A 16,648-nucleotide genomic window follows, 5' to 3' on the forward strand; every position below is an offset into this window, starting at 1 on the left:
TGCCACTTAACGGCGTCGGCGCCGCGGCAAAGAGCAGCTTCCACCACCGCGTTGGATGTGCAGCAAATCCACCAAAGGAGCTACCGCCAGCCGACAACAAGCGCGCGGAGCCGCAATGGGCGCAAAATGCGCAATTAGGGTTTTGTGGTTGCAAGTGTAATGTTGCAAATGAATCAGAGAAAAAGGCGAGAACTAACACACGCAAAAGAGCAACTGAAGTGTGCGCTAGTTCGTTCTTGCGTACATCTTAAGCCTTCACTTGCACACGCATGCACACAACAACAACAACATGTGGGCGAACAGACAGTGGGGCGCACTTACCACATTTGCTCAATTTGTGGCAATTTACACTTGCCATTTGTGGCAGCTGCTAATGTGCAACACCCCTTACACCGAACAATTATTATTATATATGTTGCTTTTTTTGCGATTTCGCTCACTTTTCGCCAAACCCTCGGGGGATGCCTTGTAGTGGCGTGCGCATTTCGTAATAGAAAAATCACTTGAGCTCATTTATAATTCAATTTCATGTACTCGTGTGGCACTTTGTTTGTTTGCCATAATGGCGGTGGCGGCCCTTGTTGTTGCTGGTGCTTAGGTTGCACTAGTTGGTGTGGAATTTGTTGCATGTCATGTTCAGCGCTGTTGACTTAATAAATTGCGAGCGCATTAAGCGTGTGTTGGTGGCAAGTGAAGTGCGAATAGTTTAGTTATTGCTTCTTCAACGCCGAGTGCATGCCGTGCACTTGTGTGTTGTTGGCGCATAATTTGATTAATGCAAGATTGAGTGTGAAGTGGCGAGTTTCGTAATTGCTGAATAAGCATTTTAATTATAATAATGCTAACGGGTTTTAATACAGTGTGTGAGTGTCAACCTCAGAGTGTACTTCTAGTCTAAATAATGTTAGATCGGATAACTTTCGGCTTTCTCGGAGAGCAAGCTGGTTTGCAACGTGCCTTTTCCTAAAATAGATGAAATCAATACATGTCTTCCTCTAGGTCCATATATTGCGGAAGACTTAAGTCTTTTCGATTAATTCAATATCACATTTATTAAGTAGTACATCATCACAGGAATAAGTATTATTCAATTGAGTACAAATTTTATATTTATTTTGGATAACATTGATTTCCTCCAAAACCCAATACTGATTTCCATCTTTGCCTCTGAGTGCATATATCCGACAGTTAGACAACTTACCGTAGTTAATATGAATCGAAAGAATATATGTAGATTAGTTACATAAATTAATTGAATTAAATTACTTTTTTTTTATATTAATCAAGAGTCAATGATTCCAACAATGTCAAAGATTTTTTTATTACAGTGCAATGGAAGAATGAACATGGAAAGATTGAAAAGAGTTTTATTATCTTTTGTTGATAATTATTTGATCTCATTTACAAAGCACTTGTCGTAAGAGAGTATTCTTCAGATTTATAGTGCGAAGAGCCAACCCATTTGTATTCTATTCGTCGAAAATACTTCTGGATCATCCATTTTTATAATTTTCAAGAATTCCATTAAACACTAGTTACATTTAATAGCACTCGAAGAACACTTAATTGTCTCTGGCGTCTATGCGATTCAATTTTTTTAGTTTAATAAGTAAAAAGTAGAAATTTTTTCGGAAATATTTTATTATATTTCCTGCAGATTTAGAAATCAAGCTTATTGAAAAAATCAATCTTGAATATAGTATATGAGTTTATAAAATCGAAGACGTTACAAACATTTAAAAATGTATATAAGTAAATTATTGTTCGAAAACAATACAAAATTTAAATTTCATAAATACTGGCCTCAGTTTGATACCAGGTAACATCTATCATAAAAGATTGACCGAAAAATGTTATACACGATTGAAATAGAAGGAAAATTTAGATGATGTCCGTATTTTTATTCTTTAAAAACTGAAATAACATAATTAGTCTTGATCTGCTCAAAAAGCTTATTTTCAAAATCCGAACGCAAATATTTCAATTTTGAAGGCCAACTTCAAAAACTAATTTTTTCCTTATAACTCAGTCTTTCAAGCAAAATTTGTTTGGTCCAGTATCCAGAAAAAAAGCCAATTTTACCGATTTCTTATTTTTAATATTAAGACAATTTTAAAGAGAAATACTTTTAAACAAAACCAAAATGTAAACAAAATCCCACAAAACCTTAAACAATTTAAAGACTCTCAGTTGACCACCTGCTTTAAGCTTAATTAAATATCACAATAAACTTATGTATGTACACATATTTATATCTCATAAATGCCGCATATTTACGACACAAACATTGTGTTCCTGTGTGTGTGTAGCGCACACATAAATACTGCTCAAGTATACGAATATAATGCGCATGCAAGCCAAAGTTTACTCAAGCTTCAACGAATGCAAACCAGCACTTCCCTTTCCGTTTGCAATTATTTAAGAGCAAGTAGGCACACACACACACACATCTCGCTATATGCTGAAGGAAAGTTTATTTTTCATATTAATAATTCACTTTTGATGCACATAAATATATCAGCAACTTAACCGCATAGCATCGCTTCGTATGCCGATGACAGCAGCAAGCTTCGCATTGCATTGGGTTTGACTTGAGGTTAAAACTGCAGGCCTGCTTCTCACCCCACCAGCGCATATTTGTATGTAAGTGTGGGTGTGCGTTGTGACAGCCACAGCTTTAGTCTGCTCACGCTGTGAGCCGGCAAGCCGGGCAAGTTTTAATATGTTGCTGCCACTGCTGCCTGACGACCTGTCAACCGATTCCACGTTAAGTCGGCGCCACAACGGCAACAACAACACATTTTTACTGTTGCTGACAATGAAAGTGAAGTTGACATTGAGGTTGCAACATGCTGAAGTCATTGTGTTTGCAGTTGTTGGCTGGATTTAAGCTTGTTGTCGCTGTTAAAAATTATGTTGATATTTACATTAATGATGACAATCATTCTTCTGCTGATTTTCACATTTTGCATGCTGTCACTTGCTGCTTTCATTACCCGACTTTTATGCCACTGATTTTATTTGAGACATTTATGACGAAATTTTTAGTACCACACCGTCAAGCATACAGATTCAGCAGCTGATAGTTGTTGGGATTTTATTCTAGTAATTTTGCGCTGCCTTAGCCAACAGGACTCATTATTTTTACTTCGTCATATAAATGCAATACATGCTTCGATTGAAGTATAGTCATCGAAATGATTCGCGATAATAACATCAAAGACCTATTTATATAAACCGGGTCTCGACAGGCGATGTCTTGCTTCTCGACCCTTTTTAACAGATTAAATAAAGCAATTCGCCTTATATTTACTACTAATGGACACGAAGGTTTGCTTTTGCATTTCTCTATCATTCATCTGGAATATTCCTCAAATTTAACTTTCCCTAAATTAACTATTTTTGTTTACCAAAAACAATTCGGCGCAAAATATTGGTATCATTCTAAAAGATGAGTTTTTTTGAATATATTGAACAATATTATTGAAGGTTTCTTGAATATTTGCAAAATTTAATTGTATATATTCGAGCGTAAAACATTGTTTTAGGTCAAAATTTCCTACAGATCTCGCAATGTATATACTGTACAGATTTCAATAAGTATTTCCCAAAATGTTCGTTCTTAGCAATTTCCCAATTGCCGGTTTCAAAATAATAGATATTGCATACTTAATAGCGCGTAATACATATTAGCGATTATTAATCATTGCTTTAAGAAGCTACAGATACAGATACATAATCGGTTCTCATTTGTATAAATTATAAATAGGAAAAAACATCACTTATATATACCACGTACAAACCACAGGACCGCCCAGGAGGATTACAAATATTATTATAAATACCTAAGCTGTTATTTAAGAAATGGCCGCTGAAAAGTATAAAAGGATCTACTTAGAAGTTAGAGAACCAAAATTTACAAAAAAGTGCATATAACCCTTTGCAACATGCCACATAGAATACAACTTTTCATGCCACTCACAAGCTACTTCCGACCCACATAGTGTATCCAGTTCATGGTTCGTTTAACACTTGACGATCTTCTGGCCAGTAGCTCCAGTGCAAACTGAGTACAGGCTATTGCCATAAGCATTGCGTACAACATATATAGGCCCCGCAACATGTTGCTGCTAATGACCGGCCGGTGTTGTGAATTCGCGTTCATTACCTGGAATTGCTTCTTCACATGCTTCTCTCCAATGTATGACGTAATGCCGCCCCAACTCAGTTGCTTGATGCGGTAATCGAAAATCGAACGTAAAATAGAGTGTTTCTTGAAATACATAGATATCTGTACGTTATAAATTGGTTCCTCGATATATGTCAAGCAGCTGGTTTTCCAATTTTGTCGATTATGCCAAGCCAATGTGTCCAGCATGGAAGTAGTGATGAAGCGTTCTCTTTCACTCTGCTGCACCATGCGATACCGTTGCGTAATGTTAGATATAATTCGCGTCATATTACTCGGATAGAATTCTACATACTTATCGGTGACGAGTATATAATTTTGTGCTTCCAACCCGGAAATGGTGCGCGGTATCGGTATACGTTTGGAAATGCGCAAACTATCAAACAATTTGGCTTGATATGCATTGCGCAGCACCAGCGTTGCCAATAGCCAGGACCTAAGCAATAATCGGGCACAATTTCGACGCGGTAAAATTTTAATAGGATTCCCCATCATTACAACAATCAAATTGGTTGAGTCACTGTGTTTGCGTTGCCCGACCAATTTCTCGCATACTGCCGAACTGGTGCAACTTGTTATGAAACGAATGAAAATCATGCCGATAATACAGCAAGCACCAATCGCCTGCCAAACATTCGCGCAGAAGGCCTGTGCCAGTTGCTTGATGGGTCCAAAATGCAAGCCACTGCGCACGATAAAGACATACAGACTTTGATAGTACGAGAGGGAGTAGCTGAAAACGTGACGTAAGCCATCCGTACTACTCAAGCAGCCAATTGCGAGGTCCGCCTTCCCGGCAGCCAACTAAAAGAGATCGAATACAATGAGGTTCGCCAAAATGCATTGACTTGCCTACCTCCGCAAAGCAGCCAGTCGAGTAGTTTTTTTCGCCAATTACCCCTCGTTCCTTCGATATGGAAAATTTAACGCGAAAATTAATTGCTTTAGCCAGATCCCTTAGTAAATCGCCTTCAATTCCGGCCACTAGGTGAATGTTCTGCAAATCCTGCGGGTCGCTAAGATTGCCATGAAATCCGAGTAAGGGATAGCCCAATTCCAAGCAAATTAACAGCGGACAGCCGTGGAAATCATGCAAGTGTCGCGAAAAGAGGCGGTCGTGCTCCAAACTGCCATTAAAAAATGTGTTGAAATGAACAATCTGAATGTTTTCATCTTGATGGCAGTAAACTTCGGCGAACACTTGGTAAGTGTAAAACCCAAATTTCATTTTATCCAATTCAAGCATCACAACAACATTGTCCACATTGAAACGCAAACATTCGTTAAATATTGCCCTCATATGGTGTGCCGCGATCTCGCTGGATTTCGTTCTTAACGTTAAAATTATGAAGAAGTGGAACTGATGCTCATAACTGGTTTGTGGAATGTTAATACTTAGATTTCTACAACAAACATTTTTTTATATAAATCCTTCATCATAATAACTGTACAGGTGAATCTTACTTGAAGGCGTGCATGGAGTCTACAATGAAAATGTTGTAGTCCCACAATCTATCCTCGGGCAGTCCGAAGAACAGCTGCAGCGACATGGTGGGGTTGAAGCGCGTCAGAAAATAGCGCAACATACGCGTATGCATATTTTGCAATCCCGGTAAACAGTGCTCGCAATTCTCCATGATGATGAGGGTGCTGGTCTTCGCGCTGATGTAGCGCTCCACCATGTACAGCGCCAGGTCGGCATAAAGCTCATGATCACGATTGGTTTCGTCAACTAAAAATCGAATCCTCTCCTTGCCCTTCGACTTGGACATGCTTTCAGTCGCCATTGTCAACGCAAAAATGATGTACAAAATTTGTTTTAACATTTCGCAAATAATCGTCGCTCGGCTTTAATTGTAGCTATTTGTATTTTAGTGAAAATGTCTGCCATCTAGAAGTGCACTGCGAACTAGCTTCCTGCTGCACTCGAATTTATAACAACTTTCAATTAGCAGTGTGCAAATTAATTACTTAATATCATTGCCGATAAGACGCCATATTAATTCTCAGCGATTAATATTTACATATCCCTGGGCTATCGATTTGACCTTTCGCGCTTCGATAATCAACACATGGTCTGTAAGTTAGTCATGGATATGGAGTAGGTGCGGAAGAAATGTACACAAGCAAGTAAAGAAGAGCTAAGTTCGGGTGTAACCGAACATTTCATACTCTTTCAATTTGCAAGAATCAAAGCCTGGGAAACAGCTTCAGGTGTTTGGTGACCGTACCATCATGATTGTGGCGCGTTTATGCAGTGAGTTATTGCACTTTTAGTGATTTTCAATATATCCGTTATATGGGGAGTGGGTGTGGTTCATATCTGATTTTATCCATTTTCACAGAGTTTGAAGAATGACTGCTTCTCAGCAAATTTGGTTGATATAGGTTTGGCGCTTTGAAATTTATGTACATTAAACCATTTAGGGGCGAAGCCACGACCAATTTTAATAAAGTTTTGCCCCATAGGTGTCCCTGGCTACTGCGATCACTCGTACTAAACTACTTTTAGCGCTTAGTTAGCGCACTTTAAAAATTTTCGTTTATTGACAATAGTCTGATTCCATCCATTTGCAATACCGACTCCCTTTGGGTGCCAAGGAATAAGACCAAGATACCTCAATTTTTACTCAAGTTATCGCTTGCACCGACAGACGGACGGACGGACAGTCACTCGGAATTCCACTTGTCTCGTCATTCTTAACATTTATATATATATAACTCGATATCTCTCTCGAATAGTTTTAGATGATACAAACAAGCGTTATGTGAATAAAACATATGTCAGCTAATACTGTTATGTTATTAGCTACATACCATAAGCCATATAGCACTCTAAAAAGTTTTCAATATGAGCCCGACATTCGTTTGCCGTAGTTAAATCGATTGATATACGTGATATTGATCTCTACACTTTATTATCGGGAACTTCGAGGAGCAATAACGAAACTAAAGTACAACAAAGCTGCGAATAGATAGACGGCTTTAGCATCAGATAAACCGTTACCGCAAAATGCTTCACAATTTTGTTCATCTGTTTACTTAAGCTGACTAAGAACCTAAGAAATCGAGCTCTTCGTTAACGATTTATATTCATATTTTAGGTCTCTTAACATGTCCTAATATGTGTTGCAGAACCGTGGACTTTAATAATATTTGATAAAATGGCACTTAGAATGTTTGAGAAAAAAAACTTTAAAAGGTTATGGAAAAAAAAAGATCATTATAGTGAAATTTTCATTCGAGTGAATACAATATACAAAGTGAGCTACAATATTTAATGCGGTATCAGCTGAGAAAGAGAAAGGAGTTGAAAAAATAATAATAAGAGAAGGTTTTTTTTACAAAGGAACGACGCACTAATTTAACATTGGAGTTCAAATTTTATATACTAAAAATCTGTGTACTCGCATAGAAATGGTACTATTCTCTTTCAGTTTACTACACTACAATGCGAATTATTGGATATACTAATTTTCTCGATGACTTCAAGTTTACCATATACAAGTATATAATCTTCCTTACCATTTTTAGTAAGTATTTCTTCTTAAGTTGGAGCATGGAGACTAATATGTTTATGTATAAAAAATTCTCTCTTGAATGTTTTTAGCAGACATTGCACAGTCTCCACTTCGTATTTATAAGGTGATGCAATAGGATGGACCAACTCGCCACTCCATATATATAGTATTATTAAAATTCATAAGCATCATAGAAGGTTGTGAAATATTTGTGGTTGAAATTCTAATTCTATCTAACTTTATTAAATATTTTGTAGATAAGATTTCAAGACAACCGTTACTATAATCGCACAAATGCAAAACTTTTGCTTTTACTTTTTGCTAATCATTTAAAAAATAAACTTTAAGGTAACTTGAAGTCGGTTCAAAGAGTTCCACACAGATAAGAACACAAGTACGTACACGTAGCGGTAAATGTCGAGAGATCGCAGTTATAAAATTTTAGCTGACAGAAAAAATGCGTATTTCCCATATGCAAAACTAAATCCGACACCGGCATCGTTTGCAACAATGCATACGCCCCACACACACACACACACGGGCGCAGTAATCTTGATAAACAAACAAGTAAATAACGGTAAAAAGCATAGAATCTAATTCGCACATGAGGGGAATAGCGACCGCCGCAAACACACCGCACCGCCCAGAGCGCACCTGCAGCTGACATGACGTGTGTTGGCATTCAGGCGCAAATGTATGCGTGAGCGTATGTGTATTGGTGACGACGTGTGAGTGCGTAAAAGCTGTGAAGAACTTTTGCAAACAATAATGACATTCACTTGGCTTATCACTGCCACTCGGTTGATCTTTAACAAATCCACACTTCAAACACGCTCAACACTTCCACCGGCAGTTAGCTCACTCATTCACCCGCACAAACACACTCACACACTGCCTGAGTCAGTCAGGTGCTGCCGCCTGTTTTGTGCTTTCATATTATTTGAACGTTTTTGGTTTGGTTTTAGTTTGAGTTTCAACGGCAAGTTGCGCTCCTTTGTTTTTTCACAGTAATTCTAACCTGAAGTTGTGGTTTTGTGGCGCAAAAAATATTCGCCCAACAAAAGCGCACAAAAAAGCGCAAAACTAAAGTTGCACTTCGCTTGCATGGTTGCCTTGCGTGTGTTTGCATTTAAATGTGTATGTGTATGTGTTTGTTTGCATATTTCAAATAGTTAAATTACGAAAAACACGAAGGGTATAAACGCCCGACAACATTTCACAAGCCCAGCGGCAGAAGCAAAAAGCAATGCACACAAGCAACGACCAGCACTCACATATATATATATAATATATATGGATAACTGTACACACACGCTTAAGCATAAATGTTTGAGTAAATGCGATTATGCAAACTAAAACACACCCACAACATATGCACACACTCATATACATACTCGTATATATTCATATACAAGCATAGGTATGGAGCTGTAACAATGCGTCGTTGTGTGTTTGCGGTAAAACGTTACCCTTACCCCTTCTAACACTAGACGGAAACAAAAGAAAAGTTTTCCGAATAATTTTTGCGGTTGCGGATGCAATTTTCAATGCCGCATCGTGCCGAGCTCCACAGCGACAGCCGAGGTGTGGGTGCCGGCGTGGCGTATGAGTAACCTCCGTTTAGGTTTCGTTTGTTAAATGAATCTGTGAACATTTGCAACAAAGTCGTTGCAGGCCAATGCTAAAGGCGTGATTATACTTAATTTGATGAAAATTATTCTAACGGGAAACTTTAAATTTTATTAGCAAAATTTGGGCTGTACTTTATTTTCATAGACTAGATTGAAATTTTTTGCTATTAAAATCTAGTACATTACATACAAAATTTCAAACTCAAGTAAAGCAAAAAAACGAGAGGCTTTCTCAGGGTCAAAATATGTTCTCGAATTTTATTTTTATCGAGTGAGCGATCCCAAAATTCACATGAACTTAATCGAATTTATTGAAAAATAATCAAACTATAACCAATTTCGTACCAAATCACTTCATCTACTTGTATAGTGAAATTTTGTTTTTGGCACATTTCGATAGTACTTTTAAAAATACCAAACTAAAATTCTAAATGATTATTTCAAATATTTTTTTAGTTACAGCCTTATAAACTGTAGTTACTCAGTCAGCTCTATCAGTTTACCTATCTGAAACACATTTACTTTTTTCTCAAAAACACACACTTCAAATTTGTTCGATCACTACTAAATTACAGTGAAAAGTTCAACCTTTTCAAAAAACGCCGCCATTTTGTCCTCTTTTAATTTTTCGGCCGAAGGTCACTGTACGGACAATATCTTCATGAGAGAAGTATTTTTTTAGGTTTCATACACAAAGATGGCTGAAATCACTGCAACAGTGGAGGACCTTTTTACTTAGCGCCGCCGAAGATCGCATTTAACTCGAAAAATATGTAATTTTTTTTTCGGAAATATGTTTCTTAGTTTTTTATGGTGGCCACTCTACAAAATCAATGACTAGTGATTATTGATGTTATTGAAAATAATCTCAGTTTAATATTAGAGCATACAAATGTTCGAAAAACAGAACTTGACTTTTTCCAATCTGGGTTGTTCAAATAAATACCAAATAACTATATATTTTACATATTGCCCCTGATTATTTCTTGCGCAAAAATTTGCCAACCAGCCGCTCAACTTGACCTTAAATGTAGGCAACGTTTTTCAGTATATTAGAATAGCAAGAAAATGATAATTAGTGAATCGAAATATTATAAAGTATTTCGAAATACAAGGTCGAGTATACAAGCGGCGTTAGCAATTTTAAATATTTCTAATAATCCATCAAGGGATCTCATACGCCTCTTTAATTTAGGTATTCGATAGTTGTCAATAACAAACCTAAACAAAAGGAAAAATGATAAAATGTTAAAATTTCCGAGAAACGAAACTAATTCTTTAGCTTACAAGCCAAATGAACTGCTTGATGATTCATTGCGCATAATAATTTTCGTGGAAGAAGCAAAATTTATTTTCTACTTTTGCCGCTTTAAAAATATTTGAGACTCTCCTCACAAATACACACGTAGTAAAGGCGGAAAATGCAGTGTGTTGCACTTAAGTAAATGTGTATTTGTGTGTGGAGAATTTTATAAATATGCCTGTTAGCGGACAAGCTGACAGCAGAGTCTTTTCGGTCTGTTTGCCTCCTCAACCTCACGTACCTCCTCGAGCCACATGTAAGCCACGCACTGGGCTTAGTTGCATACATGAACACTCACACACAAGTACATGTGCGCTGCTGGTTGTTTGTCGGAAATTTGATTATTCTCAAGCGCCACTGTCTTCGTGCAGCTCCAACTTCTTGTCATGCCGCCCCGCTTGCATAGCCTGCAGCTTCACTGCTTCCATGGCTGTTATATTTCTTCACCTCGTTATAGCCTTTGTGTGTGTGCATTTGTCAGCAATGTGAATGGGTATGTGCGCATATGTGCATGTTTTTGTAAGCAGGGGCGCACGTGAGTCTATTATATGCATCTATTATGCATATGCGCCTCTGTGATGTGTAAACATGTGTATGTGTGTGCTTATGCTTATGATGCATCTATTCACTGCAATTTTTCCTCTTTCTTAGCTAATTTTTTATTTATTTATTTTTCGTTTCTTCCCGCCCCGCGCTCCTACATCCTTCATGCTCTGGAACTTTTGACAACTTCTTAAAATGAACTTCATGTTGCCGGCGTCATGCTAAGCTGCCGCTGCTCTGTTGCCCTTCTACTGCTACCGATCCGCTCACGGCATTTGTCAGTTTAAGTAAATTTGTTTATGGTAATGAATTCATTTAATTTTGCTTAGTTCTGTTTCCTTCTGGTTTGCATAATTTTTAGTTGTCACACGTTGTCTTGTTTTTGTTGCTGATAGTCCGTCTCCGTTCAGTCGACTTCCGCAGTGCGCCGGCAAGGTTTTCGTCTTCAGGCGTGACTCATAAATATATGTAGGCATTTATTTTACGATTACATAAATAATATATACCGTATATTCAACCGAAACTGAGGCTCGAGCCTGTGAGTGTATTTCTTCCAATTCGGGGAATGTATCTTAACTGTATACCAAAAATACTGCGATGTAAAAGTTGTAAGATTGTTTAACGAATCGGAGAACTTTTCTTATTACGGCATTACTATATTCTTAAATTTAAGACATTTCCGAAGCGTGATCATTTCAAAAATATATTATCCATAAGATCCACTTAATTTGGCAGCAGTCTTGTTAATTCTCCCTAATTCCCTTTGAAGGTATGTGAACATGAAATAGTTCATGCACAATCTGTCCACTTCAGTCCTTTTTATGTTACAACTAGGACCGAAAGCTTAAAAGACTGAAGTCATAGTTGAAGCGATTGAAAACCAAGCCTAATTACCACACATAAAAACCGTTCACCGGAAAGGATTTTTATCCAGCCAAGGACTATCAACTCGACAGCAGTTAACCAAATTACTTCAAGGCTGATTTCTGCCGCTAAACCACAACAACAACCACACATGAAACAAGTTTCTATAAGTAATTTCTACTTATTGGTCAAATTTGATGTGATTTCGAATCCAATCCACGGTAGTTTCGATCCTTTGAATGTACACCCTAAGAAGTATATGGATTGCCTTCAGTTTTCTATTGTTTATGATTCCTTAAAGATCTATTGAGTATTCAATATACATGCGAAGTCATTAAAAGAATTATCACAGAAGCACGTCACAAACGAAACAAAACAAGCTAAACGTAAAAAAAACACCCACATTCACGATTACGAGCTCCGAGAAAACCATGCACTGTTATTTGCATACATGATTGCATGGTCGTTGCAAATACATATGTAATAGCAATGTGCATTACAAAGATGCTTACGTGTGCACCATCACATGTGGTCCCGTCGAGGTGCAATGTCTATTTTGAACTTTGCACGAGCATAAGCAGAGCGCTGGCATGACAGCTTCCGGCAACAGTTTTTCGATGCGCATACATGGACTAATCCACAAATATACATACACATATACATATGCAGAGCGATAAACTCACGTAAAGCTTCCACGAAAGCTCCAGTCACTTATTCAAGAAGGCTTCCACGAAAGCAATGATGAGCTTGAAAATTGGCTGGATCATAAAAGAAAGTGTGCGAGATGATAGTCATAAAACAAAAATGCAAAAATATATAAAAACTCTTACATCGGAGAACTTACTCTAGTTTTACGCATTTAAAAATTAAAACAAAAACCGGGAAGACAACCAATTATGCTTTTGAACGAACGAAACGCGGTAAGGTTTATATGTAGCCGGTAGGTGGTGCTGATGTCGAAATATTTCTAATCTGGTTCAGTTTAATTCCTTTTGTGAAACATTTCCACATTTTAACTACGCTATCTTCTCGAATCTATATTGGTTAAAGTACACTACTTATATTCCTGAAAATGTAAGTATGTATAAAGAAATGCTTCTGTTTTTTCTATTCCACAACTCCGACTGCCGATTCTCGCACATATCCTTGAAAGTCACGTTTCTCAAATACAAACCGTTAGCAGCAACTTCACGTTCACCGTTTGTTTTTTGGTTTTCTTTTGCCACGTTTTTACATTTGTTTACCTATTGAACTGTTGGATGCAGCTACAGGGTGTTTGCATTGGCTGCTTTGAATGCAAGTGACTAACAAGTGATTTCGGTTTTATTATAGAAAAATTCGCAAATATTCATACGATTTGAATGTGGTGCTGATAATAACACTAGTTTACAGTAATTTCGGGACTATGTTGTTCGACTCTAACAGTTAGAGGCTGTTTCTAGCTAATTTTGAATTGCTAAAACCAAAAATTATGGTAAAAATTTCCTAACACGTAAGATTTTTTGTGTTATAGTGAAGCGGTGTAGCGGTCAAATTATCACCATTTACTAAAATGACAAAAAAAGCTATACGTGATGGAACATTTTTTAACTCAAATTCGTTATCAGGACACCTCAAATAATGACACAGACCTCTTAGCATATCAGGCGCAAATTTTTCATTCAGATTTGTTGAGTAGTGTAATGTGAACCATGTCTTTTACAACACGACATTTCTAAGTGATCATTGCCGTTAATTTTAAATGAGATCGTGCGATGCGAGGTTCCTTTGAGGGGCGGTTTTTAGTGACCTGTTTAATCTACATGGATCGGTGTATGATAAAAACCTAGCGAGGTGAGCCGTAATTAAAAGTTCGGAAACAAAGAAAACATTGCAGAAATATTCCAGGAGATATGAGACCTTAGGCATAAGGGTTATGTTAAAGTTATTAAGCTAAACTTCTTTCGTAATTTCACTACTTAGTAATGTGAAAGAACGGGAATGTAGGGATGGTAAAAAGGGCAGTGATGGCAAAGTACTATTTCTTGACTTTGACCATTGACTCATTTGTACTTGTGAAATTATCTGTGACAGGGATTTAAGACTTCAAAGGTAGCTTCCACCATGGCAATGGTTATATAAACTTGAGAGAAAATCTTTAGTGGCTATTTCACGTTACCAAAGTAAGTGTTGGAAAAAGATATTGCACTAAAATAAATTCACTTGAAAACCTCTTTTAGGAAATAGATTAAAGTGTGTTGGTGCATAATATATTTTCATAATTAAACTGGCTATTCAAACTCTATCTGTAAAACAACTGAGATAAAAAAGGGAAAATTCGCCATAAAAATCCTATTTATCAAAATACTCAACATCTAAAATACTTTTTTTTTTAGAAATAATTTTGAAAATGTCTTAGCATCTACGCGCATTAACGAGCATTTATGAAGGCGTGAAATATTAAGAATGCAGTCGTTGAGCAACACGTCCAAACGCCAACAACACTCAGCAATTTACTGTTTTTGTTATGCATTCAATAGCGCTACGATACCGGCAGTGGAAAACCGTTACGCTGTCTCTCACTGAGAGTGGGCATGCGCAGTGTTCCTTTATAAGAGTTGACTGAATAATGGGAAATATGTTGGTCTTATCACACCTTGGTTTCCAATTCTAACGGTCACAATTTTTTTGTGACTCCAATGATATATTGTTACTCAAGTATAAAAGATCGAAAAGTGAATTTAACGTTATTATATAAGAATAAGATTTAATTTATTTAAATTATTTATTTAACTTACATTTCAAAAAATTATTTATTTCACCTACATCATATTTATAATATATGTATATATAGCATACTTAAATGTCAGCAAACTCTTTTTATACTCTTGCAACATGTTGCTACAGAGTATAATATTTTTGTTCATCTAACGGTTGTTTCTATCAGCTAATACTAATCGAGTTATATGTAAAGCTATATATATAGATATATATATATAAAAAGGATCAGGATGATGAGACATGTTGAAATCCGATTGTTTTTTGGCACCATAAGAAGTTCATATTTGTAAATGGGCGCAACCCCACCACTACCATGCCCACACAACGCCAATAATAGTCATAACTGCAATCCATTCTCGATTTTGATTTTGCTGCAATCTCTGAAGAAATTATTCAGATCGGACCACTATAGCATATAGCTGCATACAAACTAACAACTATATGCTACAGAGTCCGATTTGACCAATTTACAAATGACTCCATAAAATGTAAACAAAAGGGTCATTGGACCCAATTGTTAACAAAGGTTGTTGACTTCGTAAATCTAAAATAGGTTGTGGACTTGGCTAAACGTAAACAAAAGGTTCATTGACCTTAAATGTAAACAAAGGTTGTTGACTTCGCTAAATGAAAAAAATGGTAGTGGACTTGGCTAGATGTAGAAAGAGGTTGTGGACTTGGCTATATGTAAACAAAAGATTCATTGACCTCATAAAATGTAAACAAAGGAGCATCGATCCCATAAAATGTACACAAAAGAATCCCAAATGTAAACAAATAGATAATTGGTTAAATGTAAGCAAAAGGATACCCCGTGAAGGGTATTAGTGCTTCGGTGCAGCTGAAATTAACATTTTTCTAGTTTAATATAAAGTTCTGCTACAACTGAATATATTTTCCCTACTTTGATCTTTGCAAATTGCAAAAGTTTAAAATGATCGGTTACACCCGAACTTAGCTCTTTCTTACTTGTTAATTTTAATTTTTATTTAATTTTTTTTTTTTTCCTTAAATAAATTTCAATTATTCAAAAGTTGTGTCGAATTTGTTTATACATACGTGTATAGATATAAATATTTGTTGAATTTTATTCATACAAGTAGAATCTAGAGTTAGTTTGCCCATTGTTTTTGGAGATGCATATAAATATGCTATAATTTCGTTTACTAGAGGAGTGTTTATGGTTATATTATACTTTGCTTTAAAACTCCTTGCCATATTCGAGATATTGGAGTAAATAGTTTCCAGAGTTACGAAAATAAATTAAAAAGGATTTGCGTGAAAACCTACAAGTACTTGAGTTTTTCTTAATTTTTATATGTTAGTAAATATAGTTGCCATTAAAAAAAGAAAGTAACAAAACAATAGGCGCTAAAGAATCCCTTGCGATAAATATGTATATACATGGGTGGTCTTCAATTAGAGATCGTGTTGCCAACTATTTGTAAATGTAATACTCAAAAAACTCTTACATTAAATTTGCCAAATTTAACGCTTAAAGAAAATATACCAGAAAAGTTTAGAGAAACCTAAAATGTAAAGATGTTATAGAAAAAAAATATATATAATATATGTATATTATAAATAATTCGGTATAAATAGAGCTACAAATATACATAAATTTACAACAAGTTGAAAGTTATTGATTATGTTCAAAACATTATTAAAAATAACATGCTAAAGCACCTCAGCGATCCAATATATAAAAAAAAATCGAGGTCAAACGGCAAACATTTTCAACGAAACTCTCAAAGAATTACAAAAATTTAAACTCTATAAATATCACATTTCTCTAAAAAAAAACTTTTAAAGATTTTTCAATTTCCAAATTATTGCT

The 16,648-nt window shown here is 36.2% G+C and overlaps 1 protein-coding gene across 1 annotated transcript; it reads right to left on the minus strand.

The window, feature by feature from the left end:
- Positions 1-3,942: 3,942 nt before the first annotated feature.
- Positions 3,943-5,586, minus strand: Ir7a (Ionotropic receptor 7a). The gene is made up of 2 exons (XM_070110316.1): positions 5,046-5,586; positions 3,943-4,993 (listed from the first exon to the last, which is right to left on the minus strand). Exons 1-2 carry the CDS (start codon positions 5,487-5,489, stop codon positions 3,986-3,988), a joined length of 1,452 nt encoding a protein of 483 aa, XP_069966417.1. The 5' UTR covers positions 5,490-5,586; the 3' UTR covers positions 3,943-3,985.
- Positions 5,587-16,648: the final 11,062 nt, after the last annotated feature.

This window comes from Bactrocera oleae, chromosome 5 (assembly GCF_042242935.1).
Source record: "Bactrocera oleae isolate idBacOlea1 chromosome 5, idBacOlea1, whole genome shotgun sequence".
Lineage (NCBI taxonomy): Eukaryota > Metazoa > Arthropoda > Insecta > Diptera > Tephritidae > Bactrocera > Bactrocera oleae.